Source organism: Cucumis melo, chromosome 5, assembly GCF_025177605.1.
Source record: "Cucumis melo cultivar AY chromosome 5, USDA_Cmelo_AY_1.0, whole genome shotgun sequence".
NCBI lineage: Eukaryota > Viridiplantae > Streptophyta > Magnoliopsida > Cucurbitales > Cucurbitaceae > Cucumis > Cucumis melo.
This window is the reverse complement of record NC_066861.1, coordinates 30,012,336-30,035,452: the sequence shown is the minus strand read 5'-3', so window position 1 is coordinate 30,035,452 and position 23,117 is coordinate 30,012,336. Positions and strand designations below refer to the sequence as shown.

At 30.0% G+C, this 23,117-nt stretch overlaps 2 protein-coding genes across 2 annotated transcripts; both read left to right on the top strand.

Annotated features, from left to right (window-relative positions):
- The first annotated feature begins 11,818 nt into the window (after nucleotides 1-11,818).
- On the top strand, nucleotides 11,819-12,572 carry LOC103498512 (uncharacterized). The gene has a single exon (XM_008461134.3). The coding sequence runs from the start codon at nucleotides 11,862-11,864 to the stop codon at nucleotides 12,372-12,374; it is 513 nt and encodes a 170-aa protein (XP_008459356.1). The 5' UTR covers nucleotides 11,819-11,861; the 3' UTR covers nucleotides 12,375-12,572.
- A 5,790-nt stretch (nucleotides 12,573-18,362) lies between these two features.
- Nucleotides 18,363-20,506, top strand: LOC103498503 (probable polyamine oxidase 5). The gene has a single exon (XM_008461123.3). It carries the CDS (start codon nucleotides 18,655-18,657, stop codon nucleotides 20,254-20,256), a length of 1,602 nt encoding a protein of 533 aa, XP_008459345.1. The 5' UTR covers nucleotides 18,363-18,654; the 3' UTR covers nucleotides 20,257-20,506.
- The last annotated feature ends 2,611 nt before the right edge of the window (nucleotides 20,507-23,117 follow it).

Below are 23,117 nucleotides of genomic sequence, written 5' to 3'. Positions count from 1 at the left end.
CAACCGTCAAGATCAGTCAATCTCGGTCAACTAACTTCTCCATTTTTTTTTTTTGACAAAGTAATTCTAATTATTAATTATATCATCATCTTCGACAAAGTAATTTTAATTTCGTGATTTTCTTTCTTTTTGGGTTATTAGAATTTTTCAATTGAAGTGTAGTTTATTCACACACACTTTCTAAGGATGGGTTGGCAAATTAAATAGGAAGGACGAGAGCAGTAGTATAGAATAATTCTTTGTAAATAGTGTATATAATAATTGATAATAATATAATGTTAGGGGGAAGGAAATATAGATTAAGGTTGTAATGTTGAGTACTATGATATGTACGAAAGCTGCATAGCAACTAGAATAGACATACTTCAATGTACTTATTCATCAAGTTTTAGACATGCTTCAGACACATCAATCAATACTTTTCCCTATTTAATTTATTTTTCTTCTTCTTTTTTTGTTTATTAATTATCGATTATTATTAGTTATTTTGTTTTCTCCCATTTCTTCTCCCCTTGTTATGTGACACGTCTGCCCAAATTGAGACAAACTTTGAACCTTAGGACGACCATATGCTGTCCTTATAAATCCTAAGCTGTTTTTCATATACCTTTGATTTTGTACATTACCCATCTGGAAAAGATACCCTTGTTTTTTTTGTTTTTTTTTTTTCCATTTTAAATCAGTTTATTATGTATTAATATAATTGCTTTCATATTTTAATATCTTGGACATATATAACATGATTTAGAATAATTGGCACGTATTACTTTTTTTAATTTTATGTCATAATTATTTTAAATCTCTTATATCGTATTTTTGTTGTCTTAAAATAATCATGATGCAAAGTGAAGTAATTTACCTGCTAAACTATATGTCTAAAGTATGATGTGAATATGGTATTACTTGTTTTCTCTCAAATTTTCTTTCTAGTCTGTCCAAATAAAAGAATTGAATTATTAATTAAGTGCCGAAAACAAAGTTGTGTTTTAATTAATATATTTTTTTTTTAAAGTTTTTGTTAATTTTTTTAAAAATATTGTTAGATAGTAGGTAACAAATCAAAGAATTCAAAAGTTACCAAAAATACTTGGTTAAGAATCCTAGTTTGTCTTTAAGAGAGGTGGAAGGGAGCACATATAAAAGTTTGAGAAAGGAAACGATCTTTATAAAATAACATATTTCACTTTTCGTATTTTAAAAATTTACGATAGTAAGAATTCTATAATTTTGACGTGTCAAATAATAAATAAGAAAAGTAAGTACATATTCTCTTCTTTGCAGTAGTATATTTAAACAAGGAGATCTTTAGGTCAAAGATTATTTGTTGAATAATGGGTAAGTTGGGGATTTGTTAAAATTTTTGTAAACAAAAATATCCACGGTTTCCTTCTCTCTCATATTTAAAATCGTACAGTTTTGAAAGCATTAGCTGGGCTTCTAAATCCATCAAACCATATAATATAAAATATATATAAATATATCATATAAATTTGTATTATTTCAGGGTTGAGGTGGTGATAATTTTAATATATGAAATCCGAAAGTTCAATTTAATAATTAATATTTGTGATATTAAAAAATGTAATCTTTGAGATGCATGTGCACAACGCATGTTAATAATGAACCAATCTTCTCAATCATTTTGGAATATATATTTATATTATATGGTTCGGTATCTTAGCAACCAATATAATAAATTAAATGAATATTTTCTTCTGCACTACCAAACCAAACGTACGGTTTGAACGTAACTCAAGCCTTCCAATATATAGAAACAAGCCAGAGGATAAGATGGAAACTACATTTTTCAAGTTTCTCTTGAGTATATATTTTCTGTTCTTGATGAAGTTTTGGCTATTTGTCTGTCTTCCTTCAATCATAATTTTGTACGATACTATATATATATATATATATATATACATATACACACACACACAGAGAGAGAGAGAGAGAGAGAGAGAGAGAGAGAGAGAGGCTTATATAAGAAACTACACTTGAAAACTAATTTTCACTCAGTTGAACCAAACAATACTCATTATTATTGTTGGAAACCAAACACTAAATATTTAAGTAATTATTATTAAATATTTTCTATAGGGCATTTATAAAATTATAATAAAAAATTATTGTTTAAGAAAGCACTTTTAGCTAGCCAACCCTTTAAATATATGTATAGTCCTGCTTTTAGGTTTGGCATTAAAAATGTTGTATTAGAAAATGTATTGTCTTTAACTAATCTAATATAATGCCTACTATATTGATCTCAATGACCATTATGTTCAACTTTGAACCATAATATTTTAGATGGAAGAACTTTTTTTTTCTAGTCCCATATTCATATTCGATCCTTAAGTTTTGAAAATATTTCTTTTTAGTCTCCAAATTAGTGTTACGTACCTCAATTTTTAAAAGATATATTTTTTCGATTTTTAAAAATATAGATTTAGAAGGATCATTCAAATTTTTTTGTCATTATTTTAAATAATCACATGGTATTTTAAATTAGAATAATTTTTCTAATTTCAAATATCATAATTATTTTACAAAGATTCTTCAACAATCTAAAATCCTAAAATATTATAAGAGGGTACATTTTGAAAATCCAACCAAATGCATCAATTTTTTTTCAAAAAATCAGAGGATAAAAGAAAAAGGTTTATTTAAACCAAACATAAAAATATCCATTTTTCCAAAATTGAATCATGGCAAGAGTTAAGAAAAAAAAGAGAGAAAAAGAAGAGATCTTTGAATTGAAAATTGTGAGATATATTCAAAAAGACCAACAAATAATATAAATTGCTGGCAATCTTCATGAAAACAACTAAGCAATGGCATCCCCCACATGCCCAAATAGTGACATTGTTATTGGTTTTCAACCTAACAAAAAGAAATAAAAAGAAAATGGTAAAGTTGCTCTCCCACCCTCTAAAAATATTAATTTTATAATTAACAGAACCCTAAACAAAGTTTCTTCATCAAATGAAATGGTGCATATAATCTTCATTTACTAATTAGACACCTTTGAACAAAAAGGCAAAAACCCTAGCTACCCACATCTATATATATATATATATATATATTTCTCTCCATTTATAATCTCACTAGCTTTCCAGCTGAATTATTATATATTTCTTTTTAAACATTTGATGTTGTCCTTTTTAATTTCCACTTTTGGCCTACCATAAGAGAACTTGGACTCAACTAATTTAGTCTTTACTATACATATTAAATTTTAATTGTATACGTTGTACCCATATTTACCTTCTGTTTCTTTTTTTTTTTTTCTTTTGAAAGTGGTATATATGATTAATAGATATATGTCTCTCTATCTTATAATTCTTAATCTGGGCTAAGTTAGTCTATGTTTAATTTTAGTTTGTTAAATATTGTCCTCAATAATTTAGTAAAATCCCAAAAATCATTTTCCATTATCTTACTTAGCCTACACATTATATTATAAATTCAGGAGCACCGTTACTTGTTGGTCTCTATATTGAATAATACATAATAAAGCCCAAGCTTTAAATCAGATTTTATATTGAAGTTTTAATTTTAATCTCTAGCGTTTTAACATTTTTCAATTTAATAGCCAGGGTTTTACCTCAACAAGAATTTACACAACTTTCTTTCACATAATTTATAGATTTTTTCAATTATTCATTCTTATAATTGTTGTAATTTTTTATTTTTACTTAGTGTGACTATATATATGTAATAAAATTGAGTGATAAAGACATAACATTGATTAAGTTCAGTAACCAAAATTGAAATAGGAATAATTTCCGGAGATTAATAGGGAAAAAGATGTTCAATAATTTAAGTAAAACATAGGGGATTTGGTTTGTCCGTAGGGCAGGGAGTGGCTCCGTCCAAAACAAATAATAATAATAATAATAATAATAATAATAATAATAATAATAACAACAATAATAATAAGATGGTTGAGAATCTTGTATTGCATTATTTGATTGGATAGAGAAGCATACATACACACACACACACACACATATATATATATATATATATATATTTATTTATTTAATTTGAGATACCGAAATCTTGATGGGAATGACAAAGAGAAAGGGAAGGCAAAGCCACTGCCAGCCAGCCTACAACAACATCACGTGGTTCAATAACCCACCGTCAATCCTATCATTATTTCAAAGATTACCACATTATCATTTAATTTCAAAATTATTTCAACAACTTTCTCTTCTCTCTCTCTTTAATATAAAAACAACATAATAATTAATGATGATAATAATAATAGTTTAGTTTATCTTCGTTTGATAGAGTCTATGTGTGCGTAATTTGTGCAATCCTCGATGAACCAAAGAACAAGATAAAACATGCTTAAAAATCTTAATTAAGAATATAGAACAGTGCCCAACCAAGATTATCAATCTTCTAATAATTAAGTAACTCGTATTTTCCCTAAAAGTAAAAATAAAAAAAATAAAAAAAAAACTTGAAAATTAAGAGGAACTGCAACACGCAAAAAATTGAATATTCTCTATCACAAAGAAACTTTTAAAAATAATAAAAACAATAAAAAAAAGAGTACTATATTTTAGAATTATGAAAGTATAGAAAATATAGGAAGAAAGAAAGAGAGGTGAGGGTCCAGTTAGGCAAGTTGGCTGCTGCATTACACCCATATCTCACATGTAACAAATAGAAAAATAGTTAAGTATATATGTTTTTAAGATGTATCTAATCTTACCATTCGTCTCAGTATGTTGTTATTTACTTAATATTTAATATAAGAAGTATTAACGTTTTGTTAAAATAGTTTCGCGTGCGATTCTTTGTAATGGAACATGATGTTGTATATTTTGAAATCATATCTAATTTGTGTCTATACCAACAAATTATTTTATCAACAAATATGCCGGTTTGATTATATAAAACCAACGCCTCTTGCTCACTTTTCGAATAATCATGTGAGATTATATTTGCATTTCAAACTCATATTTTGTGATTATATAATTAATCAAAGAGTAAACCCTATGATTTATTTTAGTTTGAAAATGGATATATATAAAGGAAAAAAATGTATAAGAACAACACTTTGGGCACTTGCACACCCATACTATACATAGAAGGAGAGAGTGTGCCTCGAACTAACTATGATCAAAGGATTTAAATGAGATGTATAAAACTAGGGTTTAGTACTATAAGATACTTTATTAAAGAAACATCGAATTTCATTTTGAATCTAATTAGTTATAAATGGAGGCCGTAACCAACGTAAAAATTATGAGGTACGATTTTCTACTTTAATCCTTATCTTTGGATAAGATCTCAATTTGTGTTATTTTATATGTGAATTATGTTCATTTAATTAACTTTTATAAGAAAATGATACGAATGAAGAAAAATATTGAAATTAATGAACTAAATTGAATGGAAAAAATGAAAGGGGGGGGGGGGGGGGGGTTGTTGTATGTCTCAGTTACATAGAGAGGCAGGGACACGGAGAGAATCAGTGCATGATATTTTTGGTATCAAGTTTCTCAAACTACTCATTTTCTTCTATCTTTGCCATCACTTTGTTCCCTCTATACTTAATAGTTAGTTGAAATTTTAAATTCTCTCTTCTTCATAATAATTAAATTTATCTATACCTCAAAATGGTTGGAGTTGTCAGTATCATATATATTTTTGTACTTCATTTTCTTGAATGTTTTTCTCTTAATTTTGTCTCATGTATATGTATATATATATATATATATATATATATACCTTGACATTATTTAATTTCCAATTTTCTAAACGGTAATTAGTTAGCTCATACTATTCTTAATTATTTCAATTTTTTTAAAAAAAAATTGCAACATGTGTTTATATTTTATTTTAACTTTACCATTTTTATATATTCAAAATATCATACTAATTTTTAGTATTTTGGATATAGTTAATTTTTCTTTCTCACCGGAGATTTTCACCATCTTCAACCAAATGAAATGATTTTACAAATGATAGTATAGGGATGCATAACCTATTCTTAGTGGTCATTCTTGTTCATAAAAACGTCCTTCAATTACGATTTTTCTTTAGTGTATATATATAAAAATTTCAGGAATATGTTGGAGATCAAAACACTGATTTCAAGGGAGAAAGTGTACTCACAATAGCTTCATGTGTTGGTATAATTTGTTGCTTATAAATAGATGTTTTAAATATATAGAAAAAAGAATTAACTTATTTACAAATATAATAAAAACTTTACTTTATAAATATCATTTTTTTTTAATAGATATTGATAAATTAAACTATCTTCAAATTGAACATTATTTTTTAAAATTGAAATAGATCAATTAGGTACACACATTACATAACATTACGCTTTTCGTGAAAAGTCGAAAATGGTGTAATATGTTGGCCAAAATTGAGATAAAAGTAATAGTAATAAGTCAGCAAAAATCTAAATCAGACTGATTTCATAAAATCTTTTCAAATATCAATATGCCTTTACATAACAACAAAAAGAACACTCAAATCAATTGCTATAGCAAAGACAAAGATTGATATTATGTATAGTAACTTAGCATATCAGTGTTTTTTTTTCCCTTCTAATGAAATGACATTTATTTGTTTCATCTTTCAATATAATTTAAATAAAATTATAGATTCTATCTTTGGGGGATGCTTAAAATTTTCACCCCATTTGTTTTTTAGCATCATTTTAACTATTGTGAATTTTTTTTCATTTTTAGGAAGAAAGAAAAATTAAAGTTATATTTCCGAAGAATTGTGACTTGTTAACACATTGATGATATATAAATCAAATTTGACGACGGTATAGATCGATGTGGACGAATGTCATCTAAATTTATCTTAAATAACAGAGTCCAAAAACGTCAACTCAAATATTTGATTCAAATTGGACAAAGATACTGAAAGAAAACGAATCTTAGCAATATTTATAAATTGAAAAACGAAATGGTTATCGAGTAATAGTTATTGAATAGACATGAAGGGAACGTAAATTTTACGAGCCAAAAAGCCTAGATTCGTTTAATTTAGAGGTGAATTAGAGGAAGGGTACACTATTATGTTTGGTATGGGTTAGGAGCAATAGAATATGTGATGTCGGAGGGAACTGTCCAAAACATGCATTCGAATTTGGGAACAAATGCTATAAACAATCAAACATAACAGTGATTGATAAAACACCAAACAAAAGTTCATTGTTTTTCTTTTCGATCAATTTATTTAAGGAAAAGACGTTGTAAAATAAGATTATAGGTAATAACACAATTGAGTTTTCTAATTATAGAATCATATATAACTAATATGCCTTTGAAATGACTGCCTGTTTTTATATGTGTTTTTCTTTCTTTTTCTTTCTAAACTAAGGACAATAATTTTGATGATCTTTTGAGACGTACGTTGCTGTCTCAATTTACTCATAACTTTTGACAAAACCAATTTTATAGTTTTTCGTGAAACTCTCTTTTTTCATGTGTTGTAGCATAGAGCACGTTGCATGGTTTTCAGTCTATCATAAGATTTTAGGTTTAAAATACTATTTTGTCTATATATATTAAACTTGTTCCATTCTTGTTCATACATTTTTAATTCCTTCATTTTAGACCATGCATTTTAAATAAAATTTTAATTTAGTTCCAGGAGTAATTCATGTTATCATAGTATACTTTTACTATAAAATTTGGAAAAGCATGGTCATATATTTAATTTTCTTTCAATAGCAATTGATTTTGAGAGACTAAATTGTAAATTGATTGAAAGTATAAGTACGGAAAGTTAACAAAAATCATAATATGAAGATCAAAATAATATTTTAATCGACATTTTAGTATCATAAATATTGTATAGAAGCTCATTTAACTGTTCTTAAATAATATTTTGATCTATGAACTTTCGTATTTGGTGGTTCATAATTTTGGTTTCTAGATTTTCATTCTTTTTTATATATATTTTTTTAAATCCGTGTAAATTAGACCAGAACAACGTACTTTTCTTTTCACAAGTTAAAATGTCTCAAGAAGTTGGAACTAAGATTCTTCTTTGTTCACAATCTCTATAGATAGATTATGTATATGTCTAAGACTAACAATTTTTGTTATTTGAAAAAAATGAATAATGATTTGGAGAAGGAAAAAAGAAACATGGGAACAAGTGAATCCAAATGGAGCTCTAATCAATGTTTTTTTTAGGAAAGGAAAAGGTGGTGATGAGTTTCTAAGGATGTCTCCTTGTCCCATATTAATTTCTAAACCTTCCATGTGGATTGGGACACACATTAACCCTTCCTTTTACTTTCATTAACTCTGTATATCTCCCCCAAATTAAGTATTGATTTAATTTAATTGATCTGTATTAATCTCCTATATTTAATTATTTATAAGGCAATCCCATCAATTCCTACTCTCTTGATTTGATATTACACTATGAGGTCAATGTAAAACAATATATACTTTATTTATGTTCCCCAATTTCAATTATTTTAATCTCATTTTTCTTCTTCCTTTTAATTTAAAGGATAAGCTCAAGATCTTGTCATGTTTATTTGTCCATATATCATGTCTACCCTATATGCAATATTATATATATATGTCAATCTAATTCCTCTCGTTTCTTTTAATTTTCTCTTTCATACGTTTTTCCAAAAAAAATTCTTATCTCCTTCTCTTAAGTCTCCAAATGATCAAAATAATTACGTTGATTAGTTATGGTTAAATTAAAATCATATCAACATACTAACGACAGAGGAAAGAAAAACACCATTATTATATCTTTCTTTGTTTCACAATTCTCAAAGATTGGAAGGATATGTCATGCATTGATTATATATGTATATATTGTTGTTTGTCGTCCCAATTTGTATTAAGATAGTGTTACAATTCTTACTATGTTAAAGTTAGTAGGTAAATTGGTACTATGTGAATAGAAAGGAAGCAATTGTAATATTTTAATTAACTAATATAAAGTCTAATTGGATGAAATTGAAAATTTATAATATATGTAAATTTATATGCCAATATAAAATCATTCCAACTCTAACTAGTATGAAACTGATGCTTACAATAATGTAACAATTAGTTCAGTGGTAAATATTGAATCTTCCCTCTCAAACGAATTATATGGAACAAAGTGGAGTTTGGTGGGTCATTCTTCACGTTTCAACTTATTAAATAATTTGCAACAACATGTTTTACTTAACACAATGAACATATGCTTGTCATTGACCAATAGTACACTCTTTGAAATATATATATATATATATAAAACCAAAAAGTTTCTATAATAATAGTCTTGTTTGTGGCCCCAATCTTTTGAAAAAATATACGATGATACATTACGTGCCAAATGACTTTAAATCTTACTATTTAGTTTCTTGGTTGCTAAATGTTACGAGGCATCCGTCCACAAGACCTATAAGTCTTAACTCAAGTAGTTTGTCAAATTTAAATTTCTTAAAAGGAGAAGAGAATGCCTTGAAACGCGTAGATCAAGTCTAACAAGATGAGAAAAAGTCCAATACTAAGGTGTTAAAGTAATTCAAATGTGATCGACGAGTATCAAACCTATCTCAAACTTCCTACATGCATGCATAGATCCTAAGGCCCAAAAAAGTGTCAAGGAATAAACAGAGGTACATGTTAGATATTACATTAGATTTACCATCGCCTATAAGCTTAAGCTCATAAGTTAATCGGTGATTTAAAGATTGTGTTAATGCAGGTAGTCGATAGTTCAGGGAGATTTACGTTCGAACCTTGAATGTCGTTTAATTTCCTCCGTTCCAAATTAATATTGATTTTTATTTGTTTTGCCGATTGCTTTGGTTAACAGAGAATATTCAACAAAAAAGGAGAGGACTAATTTTCTAGAACTTTTTTCAAATGGAAAATTGCTTTCTCAAACACTTCAACACATGTGTTTTAATGATAGAAAGAAATAGATAATGGCAGTACCTACGTGATCGAAGTTGATAAATAAAAAAAACTCTAGGGGTTGATCCAACTCCAAGCATCAATGTACGTTATATATATATATATATATATATATATATATATATATATATATATATATATATATAGAGAGAGAGAGAGAGAGAGAGAGAGAGAGAGAGAGAGAGAGAGAGAGAGAGAGAGAGAGAGAGAGAGAGAGAGAGAGAGAGAGAGAGAGAGAGAGAGAGAGAGAGAGAGAGAGAGAGAGAGAGAGAGAGAGAGTAAAAATATGTTACATTAATAATAATTATTAAAAAGATAAATAAAGAAACTTGGGCCTAATTTTGAGGTGTTCTAGGCCCATAATATGGCGGAACGAAAGAGAAAGCCACCCTATTTATGGGCTTCGCTCGATCTGATACAAAATGATAAGAGAAGTTCCATTTTGGGCCGAAGCCCATTTTGTACTGGTCCGTCAGATGGGCCTTGCTTTCGGTAGAAAAAGCCTATTAAAAAAATATATATTCTTAATTATAAAGGTGTAATAATACTCATTCATGAATGAGTTTTGCTTTCTAAATAGGTTATGGAAAAATATTCATGAAAATTTCAAAAGTTAGGCTATGGAAAATAACAGTCATAATAATAACAATAATAAAAAGAACGAATTGGCATGTCTTTTAAATTTCAAACTTTAATCCAACTTATTTAAAAAAAAAAAATGGTGCGCACTTGGTAAAAGAAAATGTATGGGTTAATATATTTTAAAATTGTTTGTGAATTTCTTCTTAGTTAAAAACAAAAACTCTTTTTATATATGTAATTGCAAAAAAAAAAAAGAAAAATAGACAACACAATTAAAGAAAGAAAAGAAAAAAGAGAGATACTTCTAGTTCTATTGAGTTTAAGTTTAGGTCAACTATTTATAAATGAAATTTCAAAAACTAATTTGTTTTTCTTTTGTTATTATTTAAAAAGAAATAGAATAGAAAAGGAAAAAAGTAATTGATATGAGATGAAAAAGAAGAGGTAATGAAAATGAAAAGAGAAAATAGTGGAAAGAGAGACAAAGAGTAGTGTAGTGTGTGTGGAAATAGGGGGAAGCGTAGCTGTCACATACCATAGCCGTACTCTCACCCCTTTTCCTTCATTAATGTTCGCCGCCACATAACCCTACTCTACTACTATTTATTCCTTTTTTTCATCCTGACCCTTTTATCCTTTGACCACTCTTATCCTTTTCCTTCACCTTCCGCCCCATTTTCGACATTCCATCTCTCCCACCATCCTCATCCCATTTTAATTCCCGCCCTTTTCCCTTTTCCCTTTTCCCTTTCCCCTTTCCCCTTTCCACTCTCTACTCTACTTGACACCTCATCTTCCCCTCCCACGTGTCCACTCTCCCATCCCTTCTTCTTCCCTATTACTTTTATCATTTTCTTTTCCCTATTTTTAATACCACTCCAATCCAATCATCCTTCTCACTTCAATATTCTCTTTACCCACCCCCTTTCTTACTCGTTTCCCTTTTCTACTTAAGTCTTTTTTAATATTAACCTTGTTGAATTAGATTGAAATTAAGCATGAATAATAATAAACTGAAGTTATAAATTGACTCCCCAATAAAAAAAAAAAAAAGAAAGAAAGATAAATTTGGATATAGTTTTGTAATAAATGTACTACCATAATACCATTACCAATATTTGTTTTCTTTCTTTGTCAATCTCTATCGTTTTGAATTTTGCTTCAAAAGCGACAGTTTAGTGCATCGAATGGGACCCACAGAAACAAACGGCCAGGATTATTTCGACGTTTTACACGCTGCATTGGATCACATTGTTATAAAAGAGAAACAACCTAACAAACCCCAGCTTTGTATTTTCGCCTCGTCACTTTTTCTTATATATTCTCCACACCCCACCCTCTTTCTCTCTCACTCTCATGGAGGAATCGCGGAACACCCATGAGTTTGTTCGGACCGAGGCGTCCACGGAGAAGAGGCAGCGACCTGCCGCCGAGGATATGGACGACGACATTCTGGCTTGGATTTCTTTGGAAGAAGAGACAGTAGGCGAACTCATGATGCTTCTGGACGATGAGGAGAAAAGCCGTCCGGTGGAGGAGAAAGTTAAGTTCATAGAGGATCCCTACTCATCGGCCGTGATTTTTCAATCCTCTTCGTCGTACGTGACTATCAACGGAAACGAAGAGAGTTGTGGTTCGTCTTTCTCTGAATCGGACTCGTCGATGATGGCGAGCGTCGACATGAACGGAGCAAGGATTAAAGTGATGGAAATCGATAGTGAAACTGTTGAGAAATGGAAGATGTGGAGCGAGGATGGGTTGATGAAGGAGGAAGAGGAAGAGGAGGTGTCGGGTGTATTGGACGGAATCATCAGTTGGGATGAAGATGATTTAGCGAGGTTCGTCGGCGATGAAGAACAGATAATCTGAAACTTCGTCTGACAAAATGGAAATGGTTAGGGTTAGGGTTAGGGGTTTTGAAGAAGTAGAAGAAGAAAGGAAGGAGATGTAATTTTGGGGGTTAACACTGTTAATAGAGAGAATATACACAGAGTTAGTAAGATGATAGAAATTTGAATGGAAATGAAAAACTACTTGTCGTTTTCCTATTTTCCCCATTTTCCTCCTTTTCTATTTCCTTAAATCCCCATTGTTCGATTTGTCGTATTCTCGACGTCTTATAAATTTGAAATGAGTTCAACATGTTGTGGATTATTAATAATGAATAAATACTCAATAAAGCCAAATAATCAATACAACTTTGACCTCAACCTTTTATAAAATCTTTCTAGTTTTTAGGGTCTTTAAATATTTGTATTTTCTTCCTATTTGTTTCCATTATTTTCTTATTTCTAAATTCTCACACCATTCTTTTGAAATAATTCCATTTCTTTTTCAATCCATAATAATTCCTCTTTATTTATTTTATTTTAAAATTTAAACATCTATTCTCAAATATATATTTCGTAGCATCTTTTAAACATATTCAATTTCATCTTAAATCTCTCCATCTTCAAACTCCTTATATTGGTAATGTAGGGGGAAAAAATGATCTGCAAGACAAAACAATAATAATAATAATGGTGTCTGCCATAGAAACTGAAGCTAATTAAAAAGAGAGGGAGACTTACCCCTTGGGGGGTTGTCTACAACTTCTTATTTTATAGTGGAATGGGGTCCTTATTTTTAAGTCCAAAAAGATGAGAGAATGTGAATTTGGGGTTGACGCAAGGAGAGCTTGAATTGAAGAAGAAACAGGAGCTATAAAAATTAATTGGCGTCCTCAATCTTTTAGCCTCCGGTGGGGAAAATTACGTTGAGTTATGTTTAACCCAACCGACGCCTCTCCTTTCCCCACTTTTGCTTCCTCCCTCCATCCATTGCAAAATTTCTTAACACCTTTTTGTTTACCAATTTGCATGTAAACGAACCGAAGAACTGTAGAACATATACGTACGGGAAGAAAGAATAATGGAATGAGTTTGTTTTAAATTCTAATTTTGATCTCACTTCTGGAATCATTCTCTTCTTACAGTTTCTACCCAACCATATATATTTCCAATAAAACTAAAATAAAAGAAAAAGAAAAAAAGAGAGGGGAATTATGATATGATTCATGGAAGGCGGAAGATGAGAGTGAAAGAGACGGCCAAAAAGACCAAAACCCATTATAATATATTATAATAACATTTTTATTGTCCCCGAGTTTCTCGTGTTTCATTATTATTATTATTATTATTATTATTATTATTATTATTATTATTATTATTATTATTATTATTATTATTATCATCGTCGTCGTCGTCGTCGTCGTCATTATTGAAGGTAGGATATTCTATATTGTAGGGTGGCTTTGGCTATATTCATTTATTTAAAATTAACTAATCCATTTTATTCTCTATTTTCCAACACTTAAAAAGACATATTTAATTCCCTATATTTTGTATCCATATCTAATACCATCTTTTTCTTTATTTTGATCACTCTATCTAACTTCTAACTAAATTTATTATTATTTTCTTCCATTACCGGATTTTGACTCTCATTTGAAAACACTTTCGTTTTACTTTCCTTTCCATGCTCTATAATTTTGTTTAGTTTTTTCAATTAGAAAAATAGGTCAAATTGATCTTTAAAAACCCAAATGCTACTCCAACCCAACATAAAATTAATATTAATGATGTTTATCTAAATGTATAAACCCATATTCACTTCATAATACCTATTAATAACAGATTTTTTAAATGGGGTTGAAAATAATTCTTGTACTAAAAGAAAAGGTCTCATCAGATATATTTATTCCTCTCCAATCAGATTATCCGTAAATCAATTCGCATTAAACTAAACAATAATAGTAAAAGTACACAAAAACTAAACCTAAGCTATAATTGGAAAGAGTCATGTTTGGGCCTAACTAAATTTGTTCAAAAGCCCATGAGTCCATCAATTAAGTAATGGGCTTTGCAATTCAGAGCCACAGTTTCCAGCAGACTTACCAACAAAATTACTAACAAAAATGAAATTGTAAAAAGAAAAATGAAAATTTTATTCCAAGCTTGAGAAATTATTTATTCAAACTACTCTAATTAATTATCTAAATTGGGATATTCAAGCAATAATTAGACATGACTTAATTGTGATTCAATATGTATTAAATCTTTGGGAAACTTATTCGTTAGTGTCTAAGTTGGGAAGAGTAGGGATGTTTGAGTCTTCCAGACATTATTTTAGTCCCAAATTTTTCGAGCGTACGTGCATTTGGTTTTATAAATTTTTAAATTCTACTATTTTAATCCAAAAAATGTTAAGAATGTGGATTTAGTATTGGTCCAGGGTTCGTCCCCATCAACTTTATCGTCTTTATATAATATATATATAAAGAAAACTATTTAATTTTCAATATTTATTGTCAGCTTAGTAGTTACTCGGACTGTTAGTCAATATATTTTCTAGATCGCCCTTGTTTAAAAGGTTTCTTAAATATTTTATTTTAAAACTTTTATATACCATTTTGAATTAAAAAAAAAAATATAGATCGGAGAGTAAGTTATTTTAAACTTATTTTTCTAGTTTAAAATAATTAAAAAATTTATTATGGGGATCTTTTAATGTTAATTTTAAGAATTTAGGATTTCAAAGTTACATTTTAAAACTTAGAGACCAAATATACTTATTCTAAAGATTTAGAAAACTCAAGAATCATATGAGAAGTGAAAATGTCATTTTCTCTATATCTTTCTATATCCAGCTATGTTAGCATAGCATAGTTTGAAGAGTCCTAATCTAGACATACATTTTAATTCAAAATTGAAAAAAAGAGAAGGAGATCTTATAAACTGAACTGAAGTTAAGACAGAAATAAAATAGAGTCTCAAATGTTTATAATACATCCAATGTATGTTAAGGGAGTAAAAACTGAATGAGAAAAAGGGTAAAAGAAGAAGGGAGATTCAAAAGTGGTATAGATAACCGCAATGAATGAACAAATGAATGAAAGAAAGAAAGAAAGAAAGAAAGAAAGAAAGAAGGAGAGAATATGTATATATAATTTGTTTGAGAGGGGGAGAAAAAGAAAAAGGAGAAAAGGGAAGCCATCAATGCTTTTGTGCCCCCATATCTCACTCCCATCGTTTTCCTATCAACCTTTTCTTTCTAAAGACCAACCTTTTTAAAGGTGATTTCAAATAATACATATGCATTTTAATCATGAGTATGGACCCTATCTTTATTCTTTAATTTTACCCTTCATTGCATTATCTCATTTTCTATAATATATATATATAAACAGCAACAAACATCAACTTTTTTTTCTCATAATATAAAATTAAATATATATTGGGAGTCACTTTTATTAAAAATATATTTCAAGTCAATTGACTATCCATTACCCTTCTAATGGTGGGTTTTGGTTATATAATTGTTTTGATTCAATTTATAATATGTAATTAAAGAAAACGTTTGACCAAAGTATTGAGAGTTTTAGGTATTGACTAAAAAGCTTTGGTAATGGTGCATCTACTAATGCCAATATTTTCTTTTTCCCAATAAATTAATTGGATAATTAATGCTAATTAATAATTAGCTTCCCTAAACTTACACATTTATATCAATTTTTGTGACTGTTAGTTGACTTGCTCAATCTTTTTTTTTTTTTTTTTTTTTTTAGTGTGTAGATTCTCATAAGATTTTTCATTACTTTAAACTAATTAATTACATTTAGTTGGTTGTGATTCTCTCTCACAAAAACTTGGCCTTTGTGAAAAAGAAAGCCAACCTTCTTTGTTTGTATCTCTTCCCATCTCTATCTCTAAGGTGTGAGGAATTTCTATTAACACAATCTTGCACTTCCTTTAAAGAAGATTTAGTTTCATCTAAAAGGGAAGATTTAGATTTCAATTTTTCGACATTTTTTTTCTTATGAAAAAGATGTCAATATATAATTTTATCGCACTAAAAACAAATAAAACCTCAATTATGTTTGCTTTCGACGACAAATTTTGGTTAAGAGAAATCACACCTATCCTTCGAGTAACATCAACGGTAAATTTGTAATTTGAGGAGTAGAAGACTTACAAAACAAAGAAAAATGACTAATTATAAAATAGAGAATAAGAAGCGTAAATTTACCTCGTATGAAATCGTAATTATGTATTTATATGGGTTTTCAGGTAAGGTTATCGCAATTTTTGTCTAACTAGGATTATGAGTCTACTGATCCTAGAGGACTAGAGCATGTCAAATGGAGAAGGTCGGTTATGACCTCAACTTGACTCATCCTTGACTAAGGTCGAGGTCAAAGGGGTCGACTTGGAGTTTCAACCCATTCCATCATCTTCCAAAAGGTTTCAAATAGGTCATGGTGCACTTCAATCGTTAAATAGAGAAGGTCGGCTTCAAGCTTATACGTGAGCATCAAAGTCCTATCAACTATTGTTATTGAGCTTATTTTAACCACTATTTGTCATTTTTCGTGTTATTAGAGCTTCCTTCTTAACCACTTGTGTGTGGGTTTTTCTTGGATCAAGGTCAACCGAGTCAACATTCTTGCCACATACGTTAGATTTCAACCCTTCTCGATCTTGGGTGTGGTTGAGGCCGACCATACCCATGCTCTTCCTTGGCCCATTCTCATGCTCTTCTCTTGTTATCCTTTTATTGTTCTACCTTTGGTTTCAAAATTCATCCACAGCATATGTCATTTTATAATTCACCTATAACACATGATATCATTTTATTTAGTGATTAAGATTAAGCAAATATTAAACTTAAGAAAAAAAAACAATATCATATAACTAATTAACTATATAGGTACCATAGGTACAAAAAAAAAGGATATATATATATATAATTATGTTATTAAAAATGTGGGTGATGGGGAGGGTCATGGGATTGGGAAAAGAAAGTTTTGAATGATGATGGTGTCTCAAAAAAGAAAATTATAAATATGGTGAACTTTATAGCAAATCAATAATCCATACTCTTCTATCATAAAACATTTGATTAGACATTTCAAAAAGGTTGATAAATCTCTCCCTCCACTTTAATCAAGATTTAGACTACATTGATTTTTTATATCTATGTTTTTTTACTAATTTTCCCTCAAACATGCTTTTTTCTCTATTTTAAAATACAAAAACTACTTGCTATTTCACATACAAATTAGTTGATTATTGTTAGTTTTGATGTTAAAATTGTTTTAAGAATTGAAGTTTAATCAAACAACTAAATAAATAAAAGTTAGAGGTATTATTAATTTAATTTTGGAAATAAGGTGAAGGGCATATGTTTATACAACACTTTTACTCTTGATCTCCTTTAACTTATCCAATTCTCTTTGGGAAAGTGAAAATCTCAACAACTTTTTTTTCTTTTTTGCTTTCGAAATCTTTTTGTGCCGTATACTTCCAAAAACTAATTAAGTTGACATATGGATTATGGAAATGCCAAACCTCAATAATAAGTACTTCTTTATATATATATATATATATATATATATATATATATATATATTTAAATTCAAATTCAAATTCAAAATTCTCAATTTGATGATTAAGTTATTATGTAAAAGATAAAGACGATTATGTGAGGTATTAAAAAAGAAAGAAGGGGGTGAAACAAAGAAGAAATTGAAGATATCGAAATGGGGTGGAGAGATAAGAAGAAAAGTACATTTGTTTCAAAATTATTGAAATATTAAAAATAAGAATAATATTATGTGAAATTGTCATTGAATCTTGGATTTTTCTGAGAGACAGTGAAAAATAAATAATTTGATTTATTTGGAAAAAATAGCACTGGGGTGCAGCCAAATGTTGTTAATGGGAGTGGGGTTGAGTTGAGACATCTTGAGAGAAAACATAGGAGAGGAAAAAAAAAAATAAATAAAGAAAAAGTAATTGGTGTATATCAGCAATAACTCCAACAAAAGTAGAGCCCTGTCTTTATTAGACTAAATTTTAATTAATTTAACTTTGAGTTTTCAAATTATTCATTTTATAAAGAGAAAAAGAAAAAGGAGTTAAAAAGGAAATATGAAGAACCCAAATACCACACATCCTTATTATAAGTTCCCCTCTTCACCTACTCATTTTTTCTCACCCACTTCTTTTTCTCCATCTTCTTTCTTCTTCTTCTTCTTCTTCTTCTTCTTCTTCTTCTTCTTCAAATTTGCTCTTCTTTTTTTTTTTTTTTTTTTTTTTAAGTTTAAAAAATGGTGGTAAAGAAGGCGAAAATTGTAATTATTGGGGCGGGAATGGCAGGGCTCACGGCGGCGAATAAGCTTTACACGGCGGAGGGTTCGAAAGATTTGTTTGATATCTCCGTAGTGGAGGGCGGCGGGAGAATCGGCGGCAGAATTAACACGGCTGAGTTTATGGGCGAGAGAATAGAGATGGGTGCCACGTGGATCCATGGAATCGGCGGTAGTCCAATTTATAAAATCGCCGATCAAATCGGTGCTCTTCAGTCCGACCAGCCATGGGAGTGCATGGATGGCTACTCCGGCCAATCCACCACCGTCGCAGAAGGCGGCGTCGAGCTCTCTCCGGCTACCGTCAAGCCCATTTCCACTCTCTTCCAAAAGCTCATGGATTTCGCTCAGGGAAAAATCACCGGTGACTCCAACATTCTCCAGCAAGCTAATTATGACAAACGGAGCATCGGAGATTTTCTCCGGCAAGGCCTCGATTCGTACTGGGTTTCTAAAAATGGCGAAACTGAGCTTAATGGGTGTAAAGAATGGAGCCAAAAATCTCTCGAGGAAGCCGTTTTCGCCATGTATGAAAACAACCAAAGAACTTACACCTCCGCAGGCGACCTCTCCACGTTAGATTTCATCTCAGAAAGTGAGTACCAAATGTTTCCTGGCGAAGAAATCACCATCGCCAAAGGCTATTTGAGCGTAATCGAATCAATCGCCTCTGTTCTTCCTCCTGGTTTAGTCCAATTGGGTAAAAAAGTCACCAAAATCGAATGGCACCCTGAACTTGATCCTCGGAATATTCCAACGCCGGTGACGCTACATTTTGCCGACGGCTCCCACATCTCGGCCGATCATGTTATCGTCACCGTTTCACTCGGAGTCCTCAAGGCCGGAACTCAGCCAGTTTCACCTCTGTTTCACCCTCCCTTACCCTCCTTTAAAACAGAGGCGATTTCCCGACTGGGATTCGGCGTTGTAAACAAGCTATTTCTCCGCCTAGCTCCGGTCACCGACAACGGCCACGATTTAAAGAGAACCCACCAATTTCCTTGTCTGAAATTCGTTTTTCACCAGCCGGATTCGAAGTTCCGGCGGAAAAAAATACCATGGTGGATGAGAAAAACCACCACTCTTCGACCAATCTACCAAAATTCGTCCATATTGCTATCTTGGTTAGCCGGAGAAGAAGCTCTTCACCTCGAAAAACTGAAAGATGAAGAAATCATCAATGGAGTTTCAACAACGATCAGTAACTTCCTGATTCAGAAATCCGAAAGCGAAAATTCAGAATCAGATTCCAATTGCTGCAACAAAATGAACGGCCATCGAAACATTGAATTCAGCTTCAGCCAGGTTTTGAAGAGCCAATGGGGCAGCGATCCTCTGTTTCTAGGCTCATACTCATACGTTGCAGTAGGATCAAGCGGTGAAGATTTGGACGCCATGGCAGAGCCATTGCCAAGAACAGAAGAATCTTCAAAAGCTCCATTACTACAGATTCTGTTTGCAGGTGAAGCAACTCATAGAACTCATTATTCCACCACACATGGAGCTTATTACAGTGGCCTTAGAGAGGCCAACAGGTTGCTTCACCATTACAATTGCATTTGAATTTCTGAAACTTTTTTTTTTTTTGGGGGGGGGGGGGGGGGGGTTTAAGAATGGGAAAAAAATGGTATTTGTTATTATTATTACTACCGTGAGATGATTCTACAATTATGATGTCAATATTAACTTCATCTCTCTTTCTCTCTCAAAGTGGGTTTTCAGTTGAGAAACAAAAGAAATTGAGAGAGATGAAGAAGAAGGGTACTTTTAGATGTTGTTCGTGGAATTAAAGTTCAAAGTTTGATTGATTTTACTACCTCTTTTCGTTCCCTTCCTTTCTTTTATCCCCATCCTTACAATTCTTTTTTTTCTCTCTCCCTCTCTCTTTTTGATGGGTTGGTTTAAATTACAAATATTTAATATTTACACCTGCGTTTTACTATTTTGTTTATGAATTTAATACAGCTTTTAATAAATGTTTGATGTGTTTAATTTCAAATTCTAAACTTTTTGTTCAACAAATTGTATTTTAAATTGTCAGTTCAATGGTCATTGACGAATTTTTTGGATTGAGATAAAGTTCAAAATTTATATATAATAGAGCAATTAATTTGGGAGTAAATATATTTTTTTTTTCTCTCTAAATTTTGGATATAATTTTTATATCTTTCTTAGATATTGAAGTGTTGCAAATCCTTCTAATTTGGTTTCAAATTAATTCTTAAAGTTTAAGTTTAACTTCAATTTTAAACTTGTTTTTCATGCAAGTACTCACTGTATTAATTATTTTAAAATGTATTATAGAGTGAAATAATATTAATTTAATTTTAATAGTATGGTAAAAGTAAAATTTAATTAATTATAATTTTTGAATCAATTACTAGACATTAGATAGAAAGTAAATATTTAGTGGAAAGTTAGATTATAAGTTTGAATCTTGAATAAAAGATATATATTTTGTTCAGAGAAGATTTAAAGATTGGATCATTTTTTAAGAAGAGTTAGTGAGAAATATTAAAGTAGCGAGATTGGGTATTTATAGAAATGATACCAAGGTAAGTGCCACGTCACATGTTTCAAAGTTCATATGTTGTATTGTTGGGTATAAGCTTAAACGATTAGATTATTATTATCATCTTCATTTTTACTTTAAAATTAGTATTTGTAATAAATACATGTCTTGACCAAAAATTGTTTTCAAATACCTTTGTTTAATTTCTATTTGTCTTTCTCTCACAAAAAGAAAAAAATATACTATTTATTTTATATATCAAAATATCATCGACTTAATTTACTCTTGAAACTTGATTAATAAAGATTGATTTGACAAAGATGACTTGGGAAGATGTTCATAAGTAGAAAGGTAGATATCATATTAATCCAAAATTGAATAAATCAATAATTTTTTCATCATGTAAAATTTTGATACGTTATGTCAAGTTTCTTTTCATCGAGTAATATCATATCAACTTTTCTAATTTAATGAGATCTTGTGAAGTGGTTGAAAAAACATCGATACACATTTTGGGAAAAAAGAAAAAATGTGACACTTGAAAAGATAGCAACAATAATGCACTATATCAACATGGAAAAGATAACAAGTTAAAAATGCATCCAAAAAACACAAAGCTTTCTTAGTATTAATTGTTTTTTTTTTTTCTCCGAACACAATTAAATCCAATGTTAAAGGGATTTATAAAATCTAAAACTATTTAATTCAACTTAAAAAGACACCTTTAAATTTCTTGAATCAAATATAGACGCAAATTTATAAGTTTATAGACTAGATTTCTACATTACAATTAAACCTATTTAAATACGTTGAAGTTTTAGGGCTATGATCAATCCGATCACTTATAGTAACGACATAAAACGTATTTTATAACTTTTTTAAAAATAATAATTGAAATAAGAGAACTTGAACCACTTTTAGTCGGAGACATATGTTAAGTAGGGCCATGATTTTTCAACCAAAATTGCAACACACAAACACTTACCTTTGCAATATTTTGGGGTGTTATATTATATGTTGAATATTTGGGACAATTAAATTAAGAAATGAAATAGAGTGAGAAGATATTTATATAAAAATATCTTCTAGGTATACATACATATATATATATATATATATATATATATATATATATATATAGGGTATCTTTAATTTGAAAAAGGACATTGTAACTTTGGATGCTATATATATGTAGTGTGTTTTTATTATATTGATTGGCTCAATTCAACGGACAGGATCCAATAAACCCGGCCCTTTCCACCTTGGAATCTATTCATACTTCCCTTTCTACCACTCTACTCTTTTTTAACTTTGTTCCCCTATACGACACCGTTTTCCTCTTCTCTTCTTTACATTTCCCCCTCCCCCGGCCAAACCCAATACTGTACTTTTGGTATCCATTATTAACGTTACCTATTCCCATTTCCCCCTTCTTTGTTCCACTGCTTGGGGACACTCAATCCACTCCCCCAAACTCCAAATGGGTTTTGGATATCGGTTGCTGTTAAAAGCACGAACAATTCTTTGTTTGTTAACTAAATCAACTTTGTACGATCAAAAAACATTTCAAATATTCGAATGGTATGTTTGTTTTTGTATCGTTTGACTTTTTTAACATAAAAAAAATGAATTGAAAACATGGTCGAGACCAAATTTAATTAAATGAAGACTAACTATTTATGTATGTAATAGAAGAGAACAAACATTTTGATTTTTCTTTTTCTTTTATAAGATTGTTTTGAAATGGATATCTCCAATAAAGCTAAGAGAAAAAGACACAAAATTTAGGCAATTTAGCTACTAGAAAGACAACAAATACTTTGCCCTACCCACTTGGTACCATTTAGATTTGTGCACAGAGGAAATCCCATACTTTGGTGGGTAGAGACAGATAAGGACTCTACATTGACCA

Excerpts from the sequence above, each read along its gene's own strand:
- LOC103498503 (XM_008461123.3), top strand. The coding sequence starts at position 18,655 with ATGGTGGTAAAGAAGGCGAAAATTGTAATTATTGGGGCGGGAATGGCA.
- LOC103498512 (XM_008461134.3), top strand. The coding sequence starts at position 11,862 with ATGGAGGAATCGCGGAACACCCATGAGTTTGTTCGGACCGAGGCGTCC.